The following is a 25498-nucleotide window of genomic DNA, read 5'->3' on the forward strand; positions in this document are numbered from 1 at the left end:
CACGGCTGTATTTGCCTATAATTGTTTTCTGTGTCTTCTGAATTGACTTTAGACTTCTCTGACCTGGACACGGCCACGTTCTTGTCTATTCTTTCCTTCAGGTCCTCGTTCTGCTGCTGTAACACCTGCAGTCTCTCCTCCAGGTACACATTCTTTTCAGCCTGCTCAAAAACACAGGAGAAACAGTGCACGACATTAAATTCTTCAAATGGTGTAGGACAACACATTACAAGTAAAAACAGGCAATATGTGAACTGATATTAGTTTACAAAGGAGACCTTCCTCTGATATGCTGAATAGGTCCCTCTTTGTGCATCTGATGTCATCATTAGCTCACCCTGGTCGTTAGCACAACTTCTATGTTTGAGTTTATTATTTTTAACACAACTTCACAACAGCTTGAGCCAAGCACCAGTTTTCCTCAGCTGCTGAACTAAAGCAGAAATTTGAAACCTACTATTTTCTCCAGTTCTGAGATCTTCAGGTCCTGTTGATGAATTTGTTGATTCTTCATCTCCAGAACTTCTTTCAGACTCTTCAGGTCCTCCTCAATGTGTTTATATGGTGCCAAAGCATCCTGGTGACAGCAGACAACAACATCATCATAAGTTGCATCCAGCTACCGTCACCAAAGCAGTCAACTGTGTCCTGTACTTTGTCATGCAGCAGTTACCACTATCTGCTCATCTGTGCTCCTGCGCAGAGCTTCTTCGAAGCGCTTGGCTCGGTCTCTGAGGCTGCGGTTCTGAAATGTCAGCGTGTCTACCTGATCCTGGTGACCACAAGCATACGGACCTGTTAATCACTGTCACTAACTACAAAATATATCATACAAGTTATTTGTAAAAAAAAAAGTGTTAACCTGCAGTGACAGTCTGATCTTTTCAAACTCTTCTTCCAGAGACTTTGTCTGCTGTTCATGGGCCATCTTCAGATCTGACACAAGAAATAACGTATCATTATTTCTCTTGAACTGCAGCAGAGTGTGTCAGTCAAAGAGAGTACATAGTCAAAATGCTTACTCTTCACAGTCCTGGCATGCTCCTCCTGCAGAGTAGCCAGTGTGTCATTGTGAGCCATCTCCATCTCCATCAAGGAACTCTCATGTTCGTCACGTATCTCCTCGATCTGGGGCAAAGATGGAAACAAATAATTGTCACAGAAATAACTTGATACTGCCCACTGTTACACATACACCAGAATGGATTGTGTAACATACTTTTAACATTTTTCATGGATGATGGTAAAGGCACAATGTTACGATGAAGAAGTGGGTCTAAATTGTATGCATACTGCCTGCAACAGTGGTACTTTGTAAGGGCAGCTGCAGTACGTACTGAAAGTAAAAATTAAAAGTATGCTACTTGGAACACAGAACCAGTCTTCATCCAGACGCACACACCTGCTCCTGCTGTTTGAATTGCAGCTCCTCCAGCTCGCCTCTTTGTTGGGCCTTCAGGCTCTTGGCCTCGGCCACGTGCTGCGCCTTCAGCCGCTCCTCCAGCGCTCCCAGCTCCCTCTGCTGCTGAGCCCGCAAACCCTGCAGCTCAGCCTCGAAACGCCGCTCCAGTTCCTGCTTCTCCTTCTGCAGTTGCTCCCAGTGTGCAACACTGAAAGCTGGAGCACAACGAAAAGGAAATGCTTCAGTTCGTTTCTCGAGGTCATGTGCTAATTTCCAGAGAATCAACTTATTATTGTTCTGTGAAGTCTGGATGTTAATTTGTTTTGTTAAAGCAGCTACGGGGAACTTGTGGCCCATTATGGACAAGAGCAGTATGACCACCATCACCACCTGTAATAAAGAACTTATACTGGCTGGCTTCCCTATTTCTTACCTAAATTTTAAGTCCTAAAGGAGTCAGAGTATGTTCTGAAGTCTCAACAATGATGGCAGCATTTCTACAGTGTCTGGTATGTGGTGTTCGATCTTTGACCACACTGTCCTCGGCAGAGTGGATTCACTCCGTCCTCTGGTCCCTTGTGGTTTTATACTGTATAATACATGATGTGCAGTAAGCAGTGCGTGACTCGCTGCCTTCTCTCCTCCCTGTGGTTCCATATCTGTCACACTGTATCCCACTTACCCACTTCATCCCTGATTCTGGCGAGCTCCAGGGACAGTTCCCTCTCCTTCACAATGGCACTCTCACTCTGAAATGCAAACACACGCAGCAGTGAACACCTCAGAGCTGTACCAATGGATTTGAAACACCTGCAGTAGAGTAACACTGTGGTACAACTGATACACACACACAGGACTGGGTGTTTGTAATAGTTTGTCCACCCAGTCTATGAGGGAAGCACTTTTCTGGCTTCAAACCCAGCAGGACCTGTCTGGTGACACTGCTCGTCACTGAGCCATTGGGCTTCACTCTTAAGATTATTTTTATGCACACCAGAGAAACACGAGGAGGAGAGAGAGATTTTTTAACCTAAAAAGTTGGCAGATACGTGTGCATTAGAGGATTACTTACAACAAGGACGTCCCTAGAGCATGTTTGTATCAAGTGCAGCTTCTTTGACCAAAAAATGTAGTATCAACACGCCTGGTTTGAAAGTTATCTCTGATAATGGGTGTGTTTATACCTCGCAAGCCTTATAACAGCTCAGTTAGAACATGTTGTAACCAGTCAGACACTGTAATCAGCAATAACCTTCAAAATCAAATCAGTTTTATTTATAGAGCCCAACATCGCAATCACATTGCCTCAGTGGGCTTTACAATCTGTACAGTGAACGACACCCTCTGTCCTTAGGCCCTCGCTTGAATCGAGGGAAAACCTTTTAACAGTGGAGGAAAAGATGGAAGAAACCTCAGGAGGAGCCACAGAGGAGGGATCCCTCTCCCAGGACGGACAGACGTGCAATAGATGTCGCATATACAGACCAGAACAACAAAATCACAGTTCACAAAGTGCATTGACAGAATATCTGATAGAAATGATATAATATATGTAAAGTGTGTGGATCCAGGAGGACGGCCAGAATGCAGGATGCACTTACATGAGATTGACTGAGGCTGTGATTCACTGATAAACCCGACAATTAAAACTCTATTAAAATAACGTGCCATAAAATACTGGGCTAAAGGTAAAAAGTCAAAGCTACAGTCTTGTACCTTTGATAATATTAGACGATTAGAGGTCACATGTTGTGCAAAAAGACCCACAAAATTTCAGAAAACACCATCTTTTCTGCTCTTTTTCTTGCTCTATCTACCAGGAAATGATTTTCCAAAAAGCCAGGCACTCTCCATGTGACACTTTATGGTGCTTCATTTAAACGTCCACTTCCAGCTAGGTGGCCATCGCCACCCGCAGAATCAAGCAAGATGTCAAGACCCAGTGGATTAAATGTATTTTGACCGAAATGTGGCCACACAACTAAAAGACTCCTTCTCAACAGGGGGCAGTGCAGAGCAGGACTGGATCTGTACCGACTGTCTGAGACACAACTTCAAACTTGAAAGCTGGACGCCATTTTTTAGATTGTTTTGCTGTTTCTTTTTGCAGGTCAGCCTGATAAACTTACACCCACACGCTGGAGCAACATCAGACTATCTAATATTGAATATTTGTAACGTTTCTGTTCATTATTAGCTTCTCTGCAGCACCACGGTTCGACATCAGTGTGTCCTCTAGTTCACAATGGATCATAACAGGTAAAGTTCTTACATTGAGCTACAGTAAATGCCTCATGGTGAGAGTCACCTACAGCATTTGCGGATAAAAATACAAACTTTGTTAAAACGAAAAAGTAATCATGTACAACTTCTGCACCAGCCCTGAGGACTCCTCATGATGTGACACCCTCAGATCAGATTTTACTCACAAAGGAACGAACACCAGACAGTTAAATAACTATTGATCTCAACTCTAAACACGAGGTAAGACAGCGACACTCTCTGTTACTGCAGATAAAACAGAGATCACCGAGCAGTGCGCGCAAGAAACAAAGGAAGAGAGGGAGACAGAGAGCAGTGGGTGAAATATGTATGAGGTAGTATACAGTGTGTTCGGCAGTGATGATGTCATCCTCTAAGAGGTGGAACACAGTCATCAGGGACGGAGAGAGACTGCTGTGACCTCATGACGGATGAGGGATGCTCAGAGGCTGTTTTTTTTAAATGTCTTACTCCTCAGCTCCACCTCTGCTCCGGCTCATCATCTCCCCCCCGTCCGGCCCAGACGCCCCCTCGAGTCAGACCTCCTGGGAGTTATGTGACCTGCATTGTAATTCTCCCATCGGATATCACCAAGGCAACATTCTCACAGGTGCAACTGATTGTTTCCCTTATTGATTGTACTGCTGAGTATCTCTGTGATTCTTTGGCCAGTTTTTCAGTTCCGTAGTAAAATAGTAAAAAAAATGCTCATCACTATAAACTGTCCAGGGCTTGATTGTATCAAACAGTCCACAACCCACTGATATTCTGCTCACAATGATATAAAACAGAAGAAAGACGCAAATCCTCTAACGTTTGGCATTTCTCCTCCATACATCACAAACGATTGAGGACGCTCATTCTCCAGAAGAGACTACAATGAGTTAATTAACCTCTCCAAAGTCTGCATCCATAAAATCAGCCCGGTTTCAGTGGGACCATAAAACCCTTCCAATGAGCAGCTGCGCCTCTTTGTTTGGACTGTTTTGGTCCTGAAGCGACTCAGACTCCAATAAACACACAGGCTGCAACTACAAGGTGATTTCTATAAGGGAAACCAAACGTGTGACGTCTTGTAGATGAGAAATTCAGCAGCATCAGGTAAACAAGAGAATAAACATCCTATAGAACTACACAAGCAGACACACTGTAATTACAGAAAGATGTGTAAGAATACAGCACAGCAGCTATAGCATGTTATGTAACATCCCTGCGAACTCTTAGAGAAAAGAAAGAGGGACAGTGCGACAGATAAACCTGCTTTGACTCAGCACAATCATGCGCAGCTTTACACTCTCTCCACCAGCTCCGTCTCTAGGAAACAAGTGAATATAACGCTCATATAGACATCCTCAGACCCCCCCATGCCAAACACACACATGCGCACAACCACACATATATAAAGGAATCCTCTGTGCTGAAACAAGGCTGCTGCCTGCAGAAGATGCTGCTTTTACCGTTTGGTCCAGACAGCGCAGAGGGAGGAAATGGAGCCGACAGCAGCAATGGCCCATACCCGGCTCGCAGACGGCAGCATCCCTGAGCCGAGCGGGGAGGCAGCAGTGACAGATGCGAGTGAGAGAAGGATACAGAGAGAGAGGCAGAGGGGGGAGGGAAGCAGGCGAAGGAAGGAGAGGGGAGGAGAGATGGGGATGGGAAAAACCGAAGCCTCACCTCGTTTCCTGGTTTGCGACCGGCGTTTATCCCTTCTGGAACATAGACTGCCTGCCCAGCTCTATGCCTGCCCTCCCCTAAACCCCCAGCAACACGCCCTGTATCACATTCACACGCATGGCAGGGAGCGATTCACACACACACACCACACACAGACACACACACACACGTCGGTCTTTTGCATCTTTGAGAAAAAATAAAAGAGTGGAGCAGGAGATGACGGGGGAGGGAGATGATCAATAAGTGGCCAATTATCTGTTCTGTTACTCAGCTCAGGAAAAATAGCTACATGCAGGAATTTCACTATCAGATCAAACACATGCTTAATAGAAAATAACTTCCTCTGTATAGTTCTGACTGAAGCAATGACCTCCAGATTATAGCTATGGATGTACAATCTCCAGCAAAACAAATCTAACTGCCCATTATAGCTCAATAATATACAGGACAAAGCTCTTTAAATCATGCAAAAGAACATTAATAGTTTCTCTATTTCCTCTATGAGTCTCATTTATACAATAAACCTTCAAAAAGCTCATCAGCCATCCAGAACGAGGACATGAGCAGTAACGAACAGAGCTAGATAACTAGATTAAAGCTTCAGCTGTCAGCGCAGAGAAATTCAGAAATATATCTTGGCCAATATCAGGAAAGATTTAATGCTCTATTCCCCTAAAAACAGACTTACAGGTGATCGAGTGCACCTGTAGCTTACATCTGGAAATCAGTTACACTGCCATTTTGTCATGATCAAATTCAAAAAATCCAATTGAAGGATCATTTTTAAATAGCATATCCCCTCCAAAGTTTGCAGATACATCTCAGATGAACGTATTTCCAAGGACCTTGGTGGGTTCTCTGCCAGTGTCTGACAATCACTCTCACTAAAAGCACAGCGAGGACCAGGCAGCCAGCTCTAATCTCATTAATCATCTCCCAGTGTAGAGCAGAACCCGTGGGTGGGGCCGGGAAATGGATGAAACGCAAGCAGAGGAGCAGGAAAGGGCGAGAAACGAATGCTTAATCCAGGTTTGAGAAGCAGAACACACTCAGTCACAGTGTGCAGACAGTCTGTACCATCTGGAGCTGTATGATGGTGAAACCATTGGCAGTGATTATCTTACACAACGAGAGAATACTCATGAGACACCTCAAACCAGATATTTTAAATAAATTTCAAAATATGTTCATCCAGCAGGGGTACCAACATGAAATGCCACACATCTCTATGCTAATGCTAATAAAAGCCACAGTGGAAAAACCTTTGAGAATCCCCCGTACAGACACTGACAGATCCCGCTGCACATTCAAAAAGCCACAACAGACGAGACTTTTTCTGCTTTGTGAACAAAGTAATGCCGACAACAAAAGCCAGGTGCTGCAGGTGTCATTTGAGCTATTGGACTCGTCACACTTTGTAGTTGCATTCTGAAGTCTGCAACAGTTCCTCCTTTGTATTTTCAGACAGCAGGTTTGTGTTTATCAGCATGGAAGATGGCTGCAAAATGTATCATAGGAGGATGAACCATTATGAAGCAGATGCAGTTTCTGTGAAAGGGTTGTGTTTGCATGACACTCGACACAAACACATTCAAACTGCCTTCTGCTTATTTCGCAACACTACAACCACTTTGTAAAACTTTTTCCAAAGCATTCATTTATTTGAAGTAAGTGAAGCACTCTTTCTGTTTGTTTCAGTGTTGCATGAAAAACAACTGGCAGAGATTTGAAACTTGCTGAACATGAGCATCCGCCATGACAAACAGTACATTTACTTCATTAAGTTATGCTACTGTTACACAATAATGCAGCTGCAAGCAAACTCTGTTTTGAAAATCCATCCCTGCTGAACATCAAACTTAATAATGCAAGAAAAGCTCCAATTCATGACATCTATAAGATAACTTATGATTATTTCACAATTACAGCCGAGGGGCTAGTTTGGGATTCTTTTCTGAGAAGTGACCTTCTGAATGCAAAGATCCCAAATCTTGGACATCAGAGCTGAGCCTCCATAAACGTTCAGAGATGTGACACCTGCTTGTTTTACAATTTAATTGGAAGAATCTGGATTTTTGACTTTTCTTTTTGCAAGAAATCGATTTTGTCGGCTAAATATTTATTTGCAGTAGAACATTTACGGAGAAAAACTGCAGTTTAGAGTGTGTAGCATTAGAACGGGCAACCACAGTGTGTTTGACACAGAGCTGAAATTATTAGTTTAGATCAACGATACGATTAACAAATAAAAACTTTACGTCAATTCCTCTGTGGTCCCAGATCTCTGCTGCAGCCTACCTTTTGACAGAAGTGCTGGGTGGTGATGCTGAAGACGTCCAGGCACAGGGAGGCCTTCTTTAACTGGGCCTGAAGGCTCTCCAGCTGCAGGGCCTGCTGCTCACAACGCTCTCTCAGCTGCTGGATCAGAGCCCGGTCCAGCTCCTGGGCCCTTTCAGTCCGAACTGCTCCAGGAAGTGCTGCTGCTGTCCGCCCACGGACTATAGAAACAGACAGCAGAGGAATGAAATTATTTTTTACTCAATGTGTACAATGTGTATGCAAGTAGGAATCAAACACAAACATTACCAACAGGAAGACTAATGTGACAACACTGATTATCAGTCAACAGAGAATTAACAACAATTCTGATCATGAATAAGTGATTTATCAAGGACAATGCTAATTATTAGCTGGTTCCAGCTTCTTATAATTCTAAGGATTTCTTGCTTTTTTGTGCTTAATATCACTGTAAATGGAATATTTTTGTGTTTGGATTAGAATTGTACTCGGTGTTCTTCTGGGAATGAAAAAACAGTCGTTAGTTGGTCTATAATAGTAATATCAAATAGCCGATTTATGCTGCAGATAGTATTAGCAGTATTTTCTCTCTCAGTTTACACACACACACACACAGACACACAAACAAATTAAGTGTGGACTGGTTGAAACCTCAGTGGTTTGTATCCTCCCACAGGGACAAATGATACTTCCCACTTACTGTATCCAAGCCTCCTCACTGCTCAGACAATTTCTTCTCTCACCTCGAAACACTCAAACAGAGAAGATATGAGTGTACCGTTTGTGTGTGTGTGTGTGTGTGTGTGTGTGTGTGTGTGTGTGTGTGTGTGTGTGTGTGTGTGGTAAACCTTTATCACATGTCCTGAGATTCTGTCTGTCTGACTGGTTTCTAAGAAGTGGACAAAATGCTGACTTGCTGTGGTAATCTGACCCAGCAGGATTGTTACCAAAGGAGCCATCCCAGCATTACAGCCACTGTGGCTTGTTGCTATGACAACAGCAGGCAATGAGGCGAGTGAGCGAAAGTGAGTGAGAGAGAGAGAGAGTGACTGTAAATTTTAAAGATACAGTCGAGGCTGAAGGACGAGAGTGCTGCTTTCTCTGTGTGCACCTCGTTGGAACAGGCCAAACACACAATATCACACTTGTACTGTATGTGCATACAGTATGTGTGCATGTGTACACACACACACACACACACACACACACACACACACACACACACACACACACACACACACAGACAGAGGCTGTGATGTGATATGTAAGACTCACCAGGAGATTGTGGTTTGGGTGAAACCACTGCAAATCTTTTAGGAGACGACTTTGGTGGCAACACAGCTTCTACGTCTTTCTGCATCTCCCTCCTCGAGGCTGTAGAGAAAGAAAACAGAACTCAGTACGTTTTATAATGCACACATGGTTTTGTATTATGTCATTTTTATTATTTATTGTTTCAATATTACTATTTTTACTCTTCTACTTTAATTTATTTGACTGTTAAGGTAACAATTTACTTAACAGATTAAAAGTTTGCACATAAAATATCTAGTTTATAAATGGCTACCTATTTGTTTATTTTGCTGACTACACTTCTGCACTTTTAGCTTAGCAGCTTAGTCAGTGGGGGACGAGGTAACCTTGAGCAAGGCAACTAACCCCTAACTGTCCTGTGAGAGAACTTTGTACTTATGTGTGTAATGAAAACAGTGTAAAAAAAAAAACATAAAATGTCCCCAAAAGGTGTTCAAAATGACTTTGTAAAGTTTTTTTTGTTTTTTTTGCTTCTGGAAAAATGAACCAAAATAACCTCAAGTGAGAAAACGTATGAATGAGGCACCGTGTGGTACAGTGGCCACCAGCTGGAGCTGCTGCCTCATTTGCTCACACAAGTTCTGTTGCAGGGAGCTGAGTCGGCTCCTGTCTGACACAGAAATACACTCAGTGACCACTGGATGGTGTCGATACTCCACATTCACTGCAAAGATGCCAACACAGGCCACAAGGTGCACCGACTACCAACAAAGACGCCTACATCAGCAGAGAGGGAGCAGAATGTGGGACTGTATCAGTGCTGTGATGCAATGCTGAGCAACAGTTCAGATGCACTGCAGCAGGAGTTTTCTAGGCTTATTATGTTTCATTCTGTTTTCTTCTTTCTTCAAAGCTTTTATTAGCTCCCTCACAGGGAATCTGACATGAACAGTGGACTCTTATTGTCTGTCAAGAGGGACAATCAGTCAAACTGCTGCAGAGTCACTGCTGAAAGTACATACAGATGCCCTTTAAAGGGACTACTGTATGTTTTTCCCTGTTGTTTGAACACAATTAACATTGAACACCCTGGTGAGAAAGGTGAGCTGTCAACCAAGCCATTTAAACACACAGTAAATTCCCACAAGCCTGAGTGCCTCATATGTAAATGAATTGCCTGCAGCAGGTTAGGGAGCTAACAACCATAAATTCTTTCATTTCTGCCTGGTTAGCGGTGTTATGGTCCGACTAATTTTGGAAAATGTAGCAAAAGGAAATTTGTCTCAAACAGAGTACAGGTCCATTCACACACCAGCAAATCAGCATCTGTAAACACCCCGCTCGGCAACCGTCATCATGCTCCATTATGACAACTTCACTAACATGAACAGAGAAAAAATAGCATTAAAAACAGCAATCTGTCTGACAGTCGCTAAAGAATGAATACCAATGTGTGAATTTGTCGTCATGAGCCGCTTGAGTGCTGACAGCAATGTCACCCCCACATCCCACCTCCGTCTGACAGCCCTGCCAGCACACGCTCACACGTCCGATCTCAAGGGTCATGGGATCACCAGTGACCTTGAACTCACTACATCACTACATGCAGAAAAACTGAGCACCAAGAGGCCTGTTTCTGCTGGACGTACCGAGCGGGGAGCTGCGTTGCGGCGGCAGGCTGCGGCGCTGCAGGCTGGGGGCGTTGGGAGGCTGAGTCCGGCTCTGAGGATGGGAGGCTTCAGTGGGGGGCGGTGTCGCTTTGTGGAGAGGTGTGTCATCGCTGCCACTGCTGGGATCTGCAGAGCAGGAAGGATGTCAGAGAACAGAAAAACACAGTCAGTGATTGTGTCAAAATGTTGAAATGAGGTTACTGTTCACAGGAAGGCTATAACCAGACTGAAGGAGGCTGACAGGTGGTGTCCATGTTTTGATGGGGTGGGGTTAGATAAGTTCCCACTTCTTCCCACTCCTGTTCGAACATGTAATTAATACTGCCTGTTTCTTTTGTTGGTTTGTTTCTAAATAGAAAAAGATTTTAATCAATCTGGCCCATCTACATACTTTCACAACTAAACTAGAGTATTATAAAATGTCCCACATCAATGCTTCATGCAGTGGTTCAGTGGTTAGTACAGCTGTGTCACAATAACAGAGTCCTGGGTTTGAACCTATAACTGCTGCTGGACAGTGTGCAGTAGAGATGCACCCATCCACTTTTTTCAGTTCCGATCCGATTCCAATACCTGAATTTGGATATCTGCCGATACCCATACTCATACCTTTTGCCTAATGCATGCTGGCAGACGCTCCAGGCCCCTGTGAGTCTGAACGGGAATGTGTGAGTGGACACAACACTGGCATCTGCTTTCAATCACTCCACGTTTTTACACTTTTTTCTGTTAGTCGAGTGAGAATGGTGTAGAAATGTCCAGCACCTCTCAGCTTATACTGTGTACTGAGACATATTGGACAACACTGGGCTGCTACGAACTTTGCATAATATGCTCTTGATATTGCATTTCTCATATTGGGTCTTGCTTGTAATGATCAAAGCTGTGTGGGGAAATCATTGCTTTAATTAGTCGATGTATTACCCTTTTCATAATTCATAGGCTACAGTTATAGTGCCCGCAGTGCTTAAATACATTACTGTAAGTGTGGTTAGATTTGAAATTACCTGACTGACTTTTAGTTAGAAAACAGTAAAAGGATCATGGGATTCCTCATTAGTCAGTGAGAATTACCATGGTGTATTTCTTTTGTATTTTAAGGATGAAGTACCAGCAGATCACTGTCTTTCCTTGGAGAGTATTTTTTCCTCTGAACTGAAGAAATTTACCAAGAGAAGCAGAATCGTGCAAACATCTTAATTATTCATAACAGCTGTTGTTGTGCCTCTAGCTTTCTGTGGATATGAAAGGCTTTGATTCATAGACAAACTCAGGCTGCGGCATCGAGTAGCCCACCAGAAAAACATCACCAGGAACAAACGGAAGGAGGATCCTCGCGGTTGTTACACATCGTCATTGATTGCTTTATATAATTCTGTATAAACTGTGGACCGTCTCTGGATTCCTGCACTAAGTAGAGAACTCAGCATTTAGGCTTACTTTGTCAGGGCAAGTGAAGCTCCAATTACTATCATGAAATATTCAGCTCCTCAATCAATAACAGTGCTGACACATGCTGCACCTTCAGGTAACTCAGTACCCTCAAAGAGGCAGGAAGGACGGGTCTGTGGCCTTGAATTAATTATTCTGAATAAGTCAGCCGATCGCTCATGAGCCTGAAATCAAAGCTGAAACGACAAGCTGTTGTAGTAGAATACACAAAAAGAGTGTCCATTTCATAACAAAGTCAGATCAGAAAGTGGCCGAACGTGCCGGGGACCTGTGTGAAACCTCCAGCGGGATCACAGTAACTCTCCTCACCTGGGAGAGTCAGCAGATGCTTATTTTCCCAAAGGCATTCTGCTGAACTGGAGGCCGCTGAGCCAAGAAACAGACTGACTGAAGGAGACAGCTGGAGGCTGACTCACACTGCTAAATGTTTCTTTGGAGCCTGGATGTACAGTATGAATCCATCCCCTGCTGTAAGCATCTCCGATCAGTGTGAGGCGAGAAGGACTTTACTCCGCTGGTGACTGATTCACAAGCAGTGAGAACACACTAAATACACGCACTGTGCTTATCTTTCTGAGATCATATCTGCTACTCCTCAATAATTCATCTTTATCTAAAGTTTGCTTTTCTCCTTAAGCTGTCTGATCTGTGTGATGCAAATATTGGAGCAACACACATTCAGACAGATAAGATATCATCTGAATAACAGGAGGTATTGTCATTTCTTTTCAATTCTTTTTTTTACCTAATTATAAGTGACAGAAATACACGTCATACAAGAGAAAAGTGCAGTCGGACACCAGTGTGAACTCTGTTGTGTTGTGCATTTTGGGGGTGGGAATCACAGAGTAACTCATTGCGATACTATCATGATTAGAACTGGGTGTCTTCACTGATTTCCGGTAATGATTCCATTTCAATTCACAAGGTTTCAATTTGATTTCTAATATGATTCGACTCAATTCAGCATCAGTTCTATTCTTTTTTCTATTCTTAACCTTTCCTTGTACATGAAATGGATTAAGAACTAATACGTGAATTAAAGGCCTACAAGGAATCCTCTAACTCAGTTCATCATTAAAAATATTAATATTTACATTAAGAAATGAGAAATGAATGGAATATTGTTATGATTTTAGCATTTTAGCAATTTACTCCTGTGAGTTTTTTCTTCTTCACAGCAAGTTAGCTGAGGAACTTTCAGCGCCACCAGAAGGACTCATGAGGTTGTGATCCTTGGTGAGTCAAATTGTCAGAGGAATCTGTTCAAAATGCCTGCATGGTTTAATAAAAAACAAATATTGGTATCTGGTGCATTCTTAAGAGGAAGCGATACTATATATTCTGAAATCCCTCCAGGTACATTTTAGGCAACAAATAAGTGTTTAACTGGACCGACACGAAATTCATGAAGCCATTGTTTAAGCTCTTTGTCTAAAGACAGAGTACTACACGGCAATGTTTCATTTAACCTGCACTGTTTCATCTCACAGGTTTTTATCAGATCTTCAAATTAAAAAGACAGAATGGCCCCACAGTCACCAGAGGGTTGGAGAGACTCTCCTGTCAAAAACTGCACTGGTGATATTTCTTCCTGCAAGACACGACAGGGAGGCGACTGATCCACAGGAACGGAGGGCTTAATATTCATAACATGCCACAGAGATTTGTGCTGCTTCAACTGCTGTGAAGGCTCACTTGGAGCTGGTGCCCAAAGCACAAAGTTGGATTATGAAGTATATATTAACTAGCAGATACACCATGTCTACAGAGTGTCAGAAAACAGTGATCAAGCAGCATTTACATTGCTAGTTTTGTCTGAACATCAACAGACAAAATTACAGATACACTGAGGATCTGGAAACAATGAATGTTTGGATTTTTTGCTGGATAAACAACTCAAGTGATTAATTTACTTACATTGACTCCTCCATTAAAATAGCTTAGAGTCTTCTAACAAAAGTAAAACTAAAATACGCTCCAAACACACTGAATATAACTCCCGTATCTTCCTGTCCAAGTAGTGGACATCCTGCGCTCAGAACAGGCTCTGATGATCTAACTGGACAGACGAATCCGATATGTCACCAGCGTTCATTATTGAATCGTCTACTCTGAGAGCATGTACTCACTCCCAGTCACAACGTTTTGCTGGAGTGAATCCCCGCTGAACGCTGCTGCGTTCGAGGCATACGGTGGCATACTAATAGAGCGGCGCTGTCTGAGCCAACCGCCTGGAGGGTAGCACTGATATGCAAGCTGCCAGCTCTGTATATGCTGTCTGAGCTACTCCCAAGTGCTTTACTATCCGGTAGACACCCATCTATTCTCTTCAGCACAAACAGAATAACATTTTCCTTTATGTTGCAGAAAGGAATTGAACTGCAGCTCCACAGAGAAGCTAACAAAGACAACAATGGCAATGAAAGACAGATGAGACCACACTTACATGACGGCAGGTTATCATCATGACCTGTAGTTGTTTTCTGAAGAAGCACCGTTAAAAAAGGCACAAAATAACCCAGTAATGTGTACATTGGAGCATTTTAGGAGGGACACAGAGGAGGAAGGAAAGGAAGACCATTATCTGGCTTGATTGTGGTGAAAGTTTGAGGAGATCCACAGAGGCTGGTCAGAGGTGTCGGGGTAAAAACAGCTTCACAGATTATCCTGTCTCGCTACACCCCGACTCTCTCTTTTCGTCGCATGCTGCAGGCACCGGCACCACTTCTTCATTTCAAGGATTATAAATAGTGAAGACGAGACTGCTGCTGACATATGAGGCATTTACTGTGGTTGGTGCACAGCCTGCACGAGACAACAGCTGTTTTCTTTTTTCCTCCAGTCTGAGCAGCCTGCCTGCACAAGCAGCTTAAGGAAGCGTCTGAATCCAGCAGGTCAGATTAAGAGGGTAAGAGTGGTGAGCAGGGAAAGGCAGCAGTCAGCTGTCTGAGGCTGGAGCAAATGTGGTGACGGCATAAACTCACCCAGTACAGATACACAGGGAGACTATGCCTGAGCTTATAGACTAATGTTAAAGAAGTGGTAACGTGTACACCATAGAGCTGCAACGATGAGTTGAATAGTAAATTAATTGCCGTCTTTTTTGATAACAACATTAGATAAGAACATTGATGATAGTCTACCCATGATTCCTCATGTCATCACGTGAGCAAGCTAACCTAACTTTATGCCACAGAGCATGTCTATAACGATGAACTAGTCAGCTAACCAGGTGAAAGGTATTGGTCAGTTATCTGTATTTTTATCGTCAGTGTACCGACATTATTGCGAGCCACACTGAATTGTCAAGCAAGAAAAACTGACATACCCACCAGAAGGGGAGGCTAACATGGCCAACTTGTTTATACATGGCATTATAGGCCACCCTACATGTTACTGTAGCTCCAGTTTAATATGCAAAACTTTATGCAAAAGAGGTCCCAAGCCTGAAATACGTATAAGACTCTGAATCGATTAATCATGTAACGATCGGCAGATTAAACGATAATGACAATAATCGCCCTACATTACATCATTGATTTTGGCAAACAGCTTATTTAGACATGTAAATGTCTTTGAGGTTTGAGGTAATTTAATTTGGTCAGTCTACATTTATGGAAAAAATAGCTAACAAGTAAACGTTGACTCAGTGCAGCTGCTGAGGTGTAATCCTTGAGACTCAGAATCATGGGACTAGTAGTTGATTTAGACAAGAGTAGATTTGCGTCAGTAGATACATATGCAGTAGCTCCATTCTGAAGAACAACACATACTGTACAGTATACACTGCTTAGATTCAGTAAGTGCTTTCTCTGTAATAAATAATGAAGTCTCTACTGACAGCTTCCCAGCTCCTCCCGACACATTTCTTATATCTCTCTTCCACACAGAGATAATCAGCTTGAATTTTGCCAGCACTGATTCCTCCGACTGAAGGCTTCAGGAAGTTTATGAGCGGTGATGTCGGCTGGGTACCAGGATCTGATCTAGATAAAATGCTGCAGTACGCAGGCTGAGGAGAGGCAGCAGAGGGAGGAGAGGGACTTGAAGATTTCTTCATCAAAGCCCTTGTGCTGCGGCAGCTTTCAGCGCCTACTTGTGAAAAATGAACGAAAATTGAAAGGAAGTGAGTGGCTGTTACTATAGTAACTGAGGATGGCAGGGGCAGCCGCGACTACCGGTGAACAATAAGGAGATGCAGATAGAATAAAACAGAACTGTGGAACATCATTTTAATCAGACAGCACTGCTTGATGTCTGAAATATCTTTGTCTGGACCCCTTCCAGCCGCACACATTTTAAGCTAAGTACTGTAACTTACGCTGAGAAGGCCGACAGGGATCACTCTGACTGCTTTCGTTCGACTGGTTGCTGGACACGGACGAGACGCTGGAGCTCCGGACGAAGCCGAAGGTGGCCAGACGGGCAGCTGGCAGGGCGGAGAAGCCTGGAGGACGGAGACCGGACTGGCCTGGTTTGAGCAGGAGGCTCTTGGGGGCGGTGTCCGGACCTCTGTCCCCTGACCTCTTTTGCTCTCCTGGAGATAGATTGGAAAATATGCAATATTAAAGCAGCAGTGGTTGAATCGAGATAAGGTAATTGAGATAAGGGCCAAATTAACATCGTTATTGGGAGGGAAAGTGCTACTAATCACGACTAATATCCTTCTGGGATCTGCAGGAAAAACAGACTCACATGTCTTGAGCAGCTATAAGGCGACACACGTAGATGTAAACACACAACAACCTCCATTCAGTGAGGAAATTGCACATAAATAAGACATCCCCATATGGAAGCTTACTAGATTATAACTTATAAAGTGAACAAGTAGAAATATTCAGTGCGAGTTGGTAGGATGTGTGAGTTACATTGCAATGAAATGTTTTGCACTTCAAAGAGATGAGGTGCCAAAAGCCAAGCCTCATCCATAAGCATGACAGGGAGAAAAAAATGTGGTAAATCATTCAGCAAGGAGAAGACGATAAGTTCTCTGCAGCTCGACAACAAGCGGATGGGACGTGCACAGAATAGCAAAGTATGCAGAGAAGTGAGAAAACTGTCATAACGTTATTTTCACCACAGTGGTCTAAATGTTTACAACATAAGCACGTTAGATTATTTGAAGTCACAGCAAAACTTCACTTTGGACTGACTATGCAGATCACCATCTCACCTGCAGAGTCCTGGTAGCCTTGTGTGGACACTCCGGCTGCCTGAGCGGAATGGCTCGGGGCCGTGGCCGACCTTTGACCTGTCTGATGAACTCTTGCCTTGGCAGCAGGCTGCCTGGTCACCGCCCCTAACCCCAGCTGAGGCCTCAGAGCTCTGGGCGAGCGGTAGACACTGCCTCCTTCTTGGGAAACATGCTGCTGAGGGACATTACAACACAGTCAATCCCTGTCATCACGATAAAGACTTCAACTGACAGGCAATAAAGTGGGCAATGATATAATAAAGGTGTCATATATGTATAAAAAAATGCATCTTATTTGCATTATAAAAACGTTTTGAGATGTTTAAAGAGAAAAATGTTTGTGGAACTTTCTGCAGTCGTGTTGTGTGAGTTTATCAGATCCACGGTCCATTCCTCACCTCTTGTAGATATTTCTCAGGCATATCCTCATGAAAACTGTCCGACTTCCCGCTCAGCCTCTGAAGGACGGAGCTGCTCGGAGGTTTCACCCCGGTCACAGCCATGCCTGGAGAATAGTACCCCGTCTTCTGCATCTCCTGTCGATACTTGTCAAACAGCAGGTTGGAGGAACATAGCACCGGTGTGGATTTAGGCTGAGGACCAACCTTTTGGTCTTTCTGAACTTGCGGGCTGGAGTAAGAGGACAGTCTCTGTGGGATTGTAGACGCTTCATGTGGGGCATCTGTCGATTGTGGTTTTGCTTGAGGATTCTTCCGGACATAGGTGATGATTTTTGGTCGGACATTTTTAGGCTTCTGTGGAGGAGAAGACCTCCTGGGTTCAGGCTCTTTCTGCTGAGACATGACAGGTTTGGGGATACCGCTGCTCAAACTTGTCTTACCCGGAGGTTTGACTGTTTGACTTAAACCTCTCTGAGGGGAGTCGCTGCGCTCCAGGCTCAGTGCCCTGATGCCCTGGACCTTGGCTGGAGAACCAGGCGGACGTCTCTTGGGGGAAGAGGAGGTAGTTCTAGGGGAAGTAGGAGTTGCTGGTCGGCTCGGGCTCCCCCATGGCTTCCTTCTCTCCAGACTTGAAGAGCTGGTGGCGACGGTGTTCTCGAAGGAGCCCTGCTTTTTTAAGCTGTTATCAAAGGAGAGCTGCTTCTTGAAGGAATTCTCAAACGACGGCTGCTTCTTAAAACTCCTGTCAAAGGAATTTTGTTTTTTCAACGAGTTATCAAATGATCCTTGTTTCTTTATGGCTTTGGATTCAATCGATGACTGAGCCCCCTTTATACCTGTTTTGTGTGGGCTGTAGTTCACATCAGGAGCCTCATCAGCTTGTGTGCTTTTATCCATTTTAGTGTTGCTTTCTTCGTGTGCTTTTTTTGCAGTCTGTAAACCCTTGTGCTCCGTGCTTCTCCCTTGATCACAATCACCCTCTGAAATGGCATTCCCTGCTTTGTTTCTCTGGTTATTGTTCTTCCTGCACTCATCAATGACAACTCCATTGCTCACTTCTGAGTGAACTGTTGAATTCAAATTCATGTCCACATCTTTCTGGGGTTTTGTGCTTTTGGAGGGGCGGTCATCTCTTCTAGAGGCCATGTCTATCTCAGTGGCGGTGGTGCAAGTCTGTGAAATGAGTGTCAGGTCTTCTGAGATGGTTGAGGCGATGTGCCAGGAGTCTGTCGTCTGGGTCCGGCCAGCAGTGTCCATAGCAGTGTCCATGTTTGAAATGGTGGACAGACAGGTCACAAAGACATCAGCTTCAGAGCTTAACTCAGTCCTGGAAGCCTCTCTGCTCTCAGAGACATGAGAGGCACTGGATTCCTGCTCACTGGCACAACGCAGGACAGACCTTCTTTCTTCTCTGCTCTTATCATCTGTTTCCTGTTCTACTGTGGCTTTGCTGCACGATGAAGGCTGCTCATGAAGGGCCTTCCGGTCTGCAAGCCCGACAAAGTCCTCTCCATCGTCCACCAGGAAGGCCTCCAGCTCCTGACACTCCAGCATCTCAAACTCAGCCAGCTCGGGGTCGTCACACTGGGAGTCTGTACCCCAGATGATGACTTTGTCCTGCTCTGTCTGCTCAGTGGTCACCGCCGACAGAGTGCCAGTATCACCCGTCCCCCTACCATCCTCTGCCCGGATCTCATTGGCGTTGGCATCCCCATCAGCCAGCACTCCCGCCTGCTGGTTGTTATTCCTCACCTCCCCCTCGCCGAAGGGCTCTCTTCGATCACACATTTTGGAAACAGCTCTGAGTTTGCAGCGCCCTGAAGAGCACCTTAAAAATCACTCATCCATGGCATCAATCAGGAAAAAGTCAGTCTACCCATCAAAGAGTCTTAGTGGCACAGCAGGGGCCTCGAATTGATTTTCACATTTTCATTCCAGTATGGCAATAATCAGAGTGTTGAATATCATGTCGCATTTGGTCTTCAGGACATCTGGAGTCCTTATCTGCATAGAAACAAAACATAATGAATAAAAAGTCACAAACAAAATCACAAACCAAATATTTAACAGGTTTCAACTCTTCTCAACATCAAAATGAAGAAAACTCCAATCTTTTTCCTTTTTAATTCATATTATATACATGGATGTCTGCATGATGTGTGCATGCACGTTTTTATGTCTCATCTCATGTTATTTCATTGTTTCCCTATTTTCTACTTGACATCTGTTATTTTATAATCTGGGTCATGTGATAGCCTCTCATTAGCTGTTACTATTGTATAGGCGATACCCGAAATGAACTGTTGACCAAGTGGCAGAATTGTCAGCAGCGCCCCATCACCCGACCATTATCTTCTCTGTTGTGCCATACTCATTCAAAAGACAAGCTTCTGAAGCCGATTTAAAAAGGAAAATCCATTCAGGAAATCAAGTTTTACTAGTCTGAAGTGTATTTTAAACAATGTAACTGAATTCTATACTCAACTAGTACAATAATATACTCTATGTATACTGACGCTGGGAACAACATAACACATGTTCCCAGAGTGTGTTTCTGTCTGATCTATTTTCAGAAGCCATCCAGGAACTTATGATTACAAACAAACCCCAAAACTAGGACAAGCCTTCGCCTGCTAATGGTTAGATATTTGCCAGAACTACAGTCCTCGCTGACTGAAAGCTGACCAGGAGTACAACAGAGGCAGGCTTTCATGAACATCACTTATCAGAGAGGAGAAAAGACGGCAAACAACAGGCTGTTAACCTCTGAGGTAAAAAAAAAAAAAGAAAAGAAAAGGAATTCCACTTATAGTCCACAAAATTCTCATTAAAACTACTGCACCAAGGAAGGCCTTATTATACTGCAGCAACACTGAACAAGCATCTTCAGGGAAAAATACAGAGATGGATGAGCATGACCGTTTGGATTAAGTGTCCTAGAAAAGTCTTCTCTGAGCCCACAGCTAAGAGGAGCTTCTTCTAGCTCTTACTAGGCAAAATATATGTGGGTGATATTGTTATTTGTAAAGTATGTGTCTCTACTGTCTCTACCTGTGTCTGTGACGAGCATAGATGTAACCAATGTGACATTGAAGATGTTACAATACACCTCGAGGGACAGCCTGCTTTGTGAATGTTTTATACTGAGAATACTGAGATTTTCTCCTTGACACAGTGGATAGTCTCTCAGGACACAAGCACCTTCACAAAAACAATTTTATCTTGCGGCAACTCTAATTTTCTGCATGCCCTTATGTTTTCATTTGCAATGAACAGCTGTTCAGTTCACTGCTGGTATACTACTGTAAATACATGAAACGTCACCAATCCCTGAACAATAAACAGTAATATAACAGCACGTCACTGGTTGTGGCATAATGACAGCATGCTGTGCAAACAGGTGGCAGTTTGCTCCTGCATTAGCTATGAATGGGTTCACATTTAGAGTGGTCACATGTAAAAACATGTGACGGGCTGCCTCTGAGTTCTCCCTGTGTATTTGCATTTTATATAGTAATTTAAAGACGTGTCAGAACCTCTGCAAACTCAATTCACTATTAGCCCCAAATCAAGTGATCTCTGCTCATCAGAGGTCACGGGGAACAAAACTTTACTGACTCCAAGAGGAACAAATGTGTCAGGAGCATGTGGGATTGAGTTACCCTGCTGAGATCATTATAGGGGAACTTATCAAGCGTCAGACTGTCAAATTGAAAGCAAGGTTTTTGTGCACATACCTGCTCGTTACTGATTAAAAGACCTGTATTAAATCATTCTAATATAACCCAGCGATTATTAGCAGTCAGCAGATGTGTTCACTTGTTCTGACATTCAGGGTCTCTGATGAGGCCGATACTGTGAATGGGAAGAAGCCAGTGCTTCTGTTTCCCTTCATGTCCTCATGTCTGTAATTGACCTATTTCCTGAGTGGACTCTTGTACAGTACAGGGAGCTTTAACAGAGCCTCAGATCAGAGGCAGATATTCCTTCATACAAAGCACCTGCACATTAAGTTCCCACCTCTCTACAGGTTTGCTATTATTAAAGCCCTGGTTGTCAAATTCCTCTGATCTCATAAATTAACCTCCATGTGAACAAAAAAAAAATACACTGTATTTCTTCGTTGCTTCTTCCAAAAAGAAAGGGCGTTGATTTTCTTCCTTCCTACTCATTTCAAGTCAAATCAAATCAAATCAAATCAAATTTTATTTGTATAGCCCAAATTCACAAATCAGTCTGCCTCAGGGGGCTTTACAATCTGTACAGAGACGACACCCTCTGTCCTTCGACCCTCGATTCGAGTGAGGAAAAACTTGTCGCCAAACACAGGGAAATAAAATACATTTCACTCGTGGTATGCAGTGCTATCTTCCGAAAGCAAATGAAGAGCCAGTTTTAAAGAGCTTGAGGGAACAGCAGAGCTAATTCTCTGTTTGTCCTTGTTAGATTCATCAGCCTATTAGTGTAAAACCTGACTGACTACTGCTCCGCCTCGTCTCCACGCTTCCCATTTATGCTCTAAATTCACTTACACAGCAGGAAACAGCATCTCATTTCCCTTCTTATGAAAATCAAACTGTGCTGTTGTGTGATAATACATTTTGCTGCATTTTTTGAACAAAGATGAGAAAAAATACTGGTTGCAAAACATATGTACTACAGTATGTTTTCCTCCTTCTATAATTCTAGAAGTAGACTTAAAAAGACAAAGAGGGTCCAAAGACAGAATATTTTGTTTGTTAGAGGCTCAAACACACTACACTAAATGCTGTCTCAGCACCTGCACTGCAGAGCAGAAACCAATGAATCAGCTTCCCTCATACCTGCCTCTCCCCTGCCTCCCTATCAGGACTCTCATGGAGCTGTATGGTCATGTTCAGCCACATAAACTCCCTCTGAGTAACCAAACAACCGATGAAGCTCTGAAAAGAAATTCTGACATGTAGCATGTTACCTGAAGAGTAAGACCAGATGACAGAGTGGATAAATTAAGTCTTTTATCGGGACAGAAACTGCAATCTGGTAACAGGTTTGTTTGTTTTTGCCGCAGCCGTGATTGCGTCTCCATCCCTTAAATTGATTTATAACTACAAATCAATGCAGTGCAGCCCAGTGTACAGTAACAACAGCACTGTACAATATATGAAAGTCATCAGAAAAGGGGTGACATGATGGATATGGCTCACTGGGTGTTGAGCTTTTGTACTTCAAGAGTGTGGAAGATATAAAATATCAATAAATAGCTGGAGGGCAGCTCACAGTTCACATATCTGGCTCCACTTCAATCGAAATAATCTGACAAATGAGAAAAAACACAAATTAAGGTCAAACTGATGCAAACATACATCTTAAGGCTGCAATATGTAAGAACAGACTAAAATGATCAAGAGAATGTGAAGAAATAACAGTTTTGTGTTGAAGAGAGATCTACTGGAGTAATCATGCTAACCAGCTAGCCCCTGGACCCGACACCTCTTTCTCCCAGTGGTCCGAGGCACCTGTGCTTGCGGTATAAACACCAATACCCCTCTGGCAGTTCAGCTAGCTGGACAGCTAACTGAACTAACAAGCTATCAGTAGCTATAGTCATGAATGTATAAACAGAATACAGTTAGCAGCAGTTAGCAGTTACTCCGGTGATGTGCTGCCCCTGTTTGTTGGGAGTATAATTCATGCTGACCAAGTTTTACGAACTGCACCTTTAACAAATCCCAGAGCCACAACCTTTCTCGCTTTCAGAAGCCTAAAAATAATGACACCTTCGGCTTTTCCACCCTACCTGCCCTACTTTGATGAGTTAAACTCACAATGTTCTTACTGTGGATTTAATAATTTTCTGCATCACAGTCTCCCCGGCTGGAGGAAATAAAAGCATTACGGAGATAATTAAACATTTTAATTTATTTCAACCTCTCTGGGGAGCTGAGCGTCACAGTCCAGGCAAGAAAAAGCTTGACGCTGCTCGTCTAACTGACTGAAAAGTGCAGTGTAGGTACCCCGAGGTGATATTCTTCACTTCCTTTAGCTTCACCACCTCATTCACCGTTTCCACCCACACTGCACATACTGATTTACTGTATATGCAAGCTGTCAGTGTGCGAGGGCTCATTCCTGCACTCGCCCCATCACTTCTATCCCTTTGTTCAATTTACGTTCAATGCTTGTTTTCCTCTCCTGCTTTTCCTGCTGCTGCAACAGCTGATAATGTTCCTGCGGCGACACCATCATGGCAACAGGGAGATTGAGGAAATGATTTTGAACGCTCGCCCCGACAACATGCTTCCCTGAGCATGTTCCCCCATCCCCCCATTTGTTCAGCATCTCACCCCGCCACCTGCCTCCTGATATGCAGCATGATGGCGAGACCTTCATCTGGGCCTCATATGAAATATGTGCATCCTTGCGCGAGTGTATGTGTGTTCAAACAATTCATTAATCTCAGTGAAACAGAAGCTCCTTCAGGTCACACATCTGAAGCAGGGCACAGATTAAGGCCTTTACTTGCACGCCAAGCTTCACTTGATGCTTAAACTGGAATCCTCATGAAATATTGAGGATGAATGAAAATGGAGGCATCGGTCTCACTCCGTTTTTAATGCTTCAGTGGCCCTGGCTTCTTTGTGTAACCGACCAAAGCTCACAGAAGATCTTTGTTGTCGTAACTTAAGCAAACAGGAACAGTAGTAAAGGTGTGTGCCTCTATAGGTGAAGGCACACCAGGTGCAGAAGCAACATATGTGCTGGAAAAACATTAATGTGACATAAAAATTTAGACATTTAACACACAGGTGCACAAATATTAAATAACAACAACCACGTTAAATTAGTGTAATTATTCCCTTAGCTTTCACAGATAATTAAGGCCTCAATGGCCCTCCATACCTCTATATCACATCTTACATAATGTAACCAAATCAGGCCTCCTGGACAACTGTGGACACCCTGATGGCAGAAACCTGTCACTTCACTATAACTGATGTTCATGCATTCAGGTCATGTTCCTCATTTGAGGCCTATGGTGTCTAAAAATGAAGTGTATCTACACACATGTTCCACAAACAGGAAGGAAAGAGGAAGCGTTGCTGCTTTTAGAAAAGACAGGGAGAAACAAATCTGAGATAAATGTGAAAGAAGACATAATCCAGGGTCTGATCCCACACACACACACACACACACACACACTGAGGTGAGTCCACCTACAGTCAGGTTACCTTTTGTAAACCCACTATGCAACAGCTATATTAGGATTTGCACTACGGACATAATGAGCCACTGGCCTGAGAACAACATCGTTAGTACAAACACCTCCACCACCAGGCTCAGCCGCAGTCCCTCCAGCAGATGCAGCAGTGTCAATAAATCCAATTACCACCGCCGATGATCTGAGATTGAGATTGAGAGGGACAGAAAACAGTCCCCGTCCCCAGCTGTGACACGCTGCTCCTTACCGTTTAGTTTCAGCTGCAATCCGCCGGAGAGGAGCTCGACAGTGAAGAGAAGAAGAGGAGGCAGGAGGAGGTGAAGCATCCAGGTTGAGCCGTGATGAAGAGGATACAGTCTGCAGCATCGCTGGAAAACAGGGAGGAGGAGAGGAGAGGAGAGAGGAGAGGAAAGGAGGAGAGAGGAGAGGAGACTCACGCCCCTGTCCACACGGGCTCAGGTCGCCCCCTGCAGGCCAACACATGCATTTATTCTCCCTCCATCAATTATTTAGAGCTACATACAGTCACATACAGTGGCATCAGACCGTGAACACATTAAAGTGACAACACAAACAGCACAAACGTCACGTGCATTAATATATTATTAATATTATTAGTTGTAGTAGTAGTAGTAGCAGTAGTAATAGAAGTAGTAGTAATAGTAATAGTAAGAGAAATAGTAGCAG

At 43.6% G+C, this 25498-nt stretch overlaps 1 protein-coding gene across 3 annotated transcripts in view; it reads right to left on the minus strand.

Annotated features, from left to right (window-relative positions):
- The window catches only part of mtus2b (microtubule associated tumor suppressor candidate 2b), a 28328-nt gene extending 3023 nt beyond the window's left edge, over positions 1–25305 (minus strand). The window contains exons 1-14 of one of the 3 annotated variants that reach the window (XM_084351183.1): positions 25059–25305; positions 17608–19614; positions 17189–17384; positions 16337–16552; positions 10540–10686; positions 8912–9010; positions 7637–7836; positions 2085–2151; positions 1403–1617; positions 1023–1128; positions 863–936; positions 674–772; positions 458–577; positions 64–161 (exon numbers count right to left, since the gene is read on the minus strand). In XM_084351183.1, the coding sequence (XP_084207309.1) occupies positions 64–161; positions 458–577; positions 674–772; positions 863–936; positions 1023–1128; positions 1403–1617; positions 2085–2151; positions 7637–7836; positions 8912–9010; positions 10540–10686; positions 16337–16552; positions 17189–17384; positions 17608–19398 (3428 nt within the window). In that variant the 5' untranslated portion in view covers positions 19399–19614; positions 25059–25305. Of the gene's footprint in view, positions 1–63; positions 165–457; positions 578–673; positions 773–862; positions 937–1022; positions 1129–1402; positions 1618–2084; positions 2152–7636; positions 7837–8911; positions 9011–10539; positions 10687–16336; positions 16553–17188; positions 17385–17607; positions 19615–25058 lie in introns of all 3 variants that reach the window. The other 2 variants (XM_084351182.1, XM_084351181.1) reach the window with 2 other exon arrangements.
- Between the last annotated feature and the right edge of the window lie 193 nt (positions 25306–25498).

This window comes from Pagrus pagrus, assembly GCF_965226575.1.
Source record: "Pagrus pagrus genome assembly, chromosome: 4".
Taxonomy (NCBI): domain Eukaryota; kingdom Metazoa; phylum Chordata; class Actinopteri; order Spariformes; family Sparidae; genus Pagrus; species Pagrus pagrus.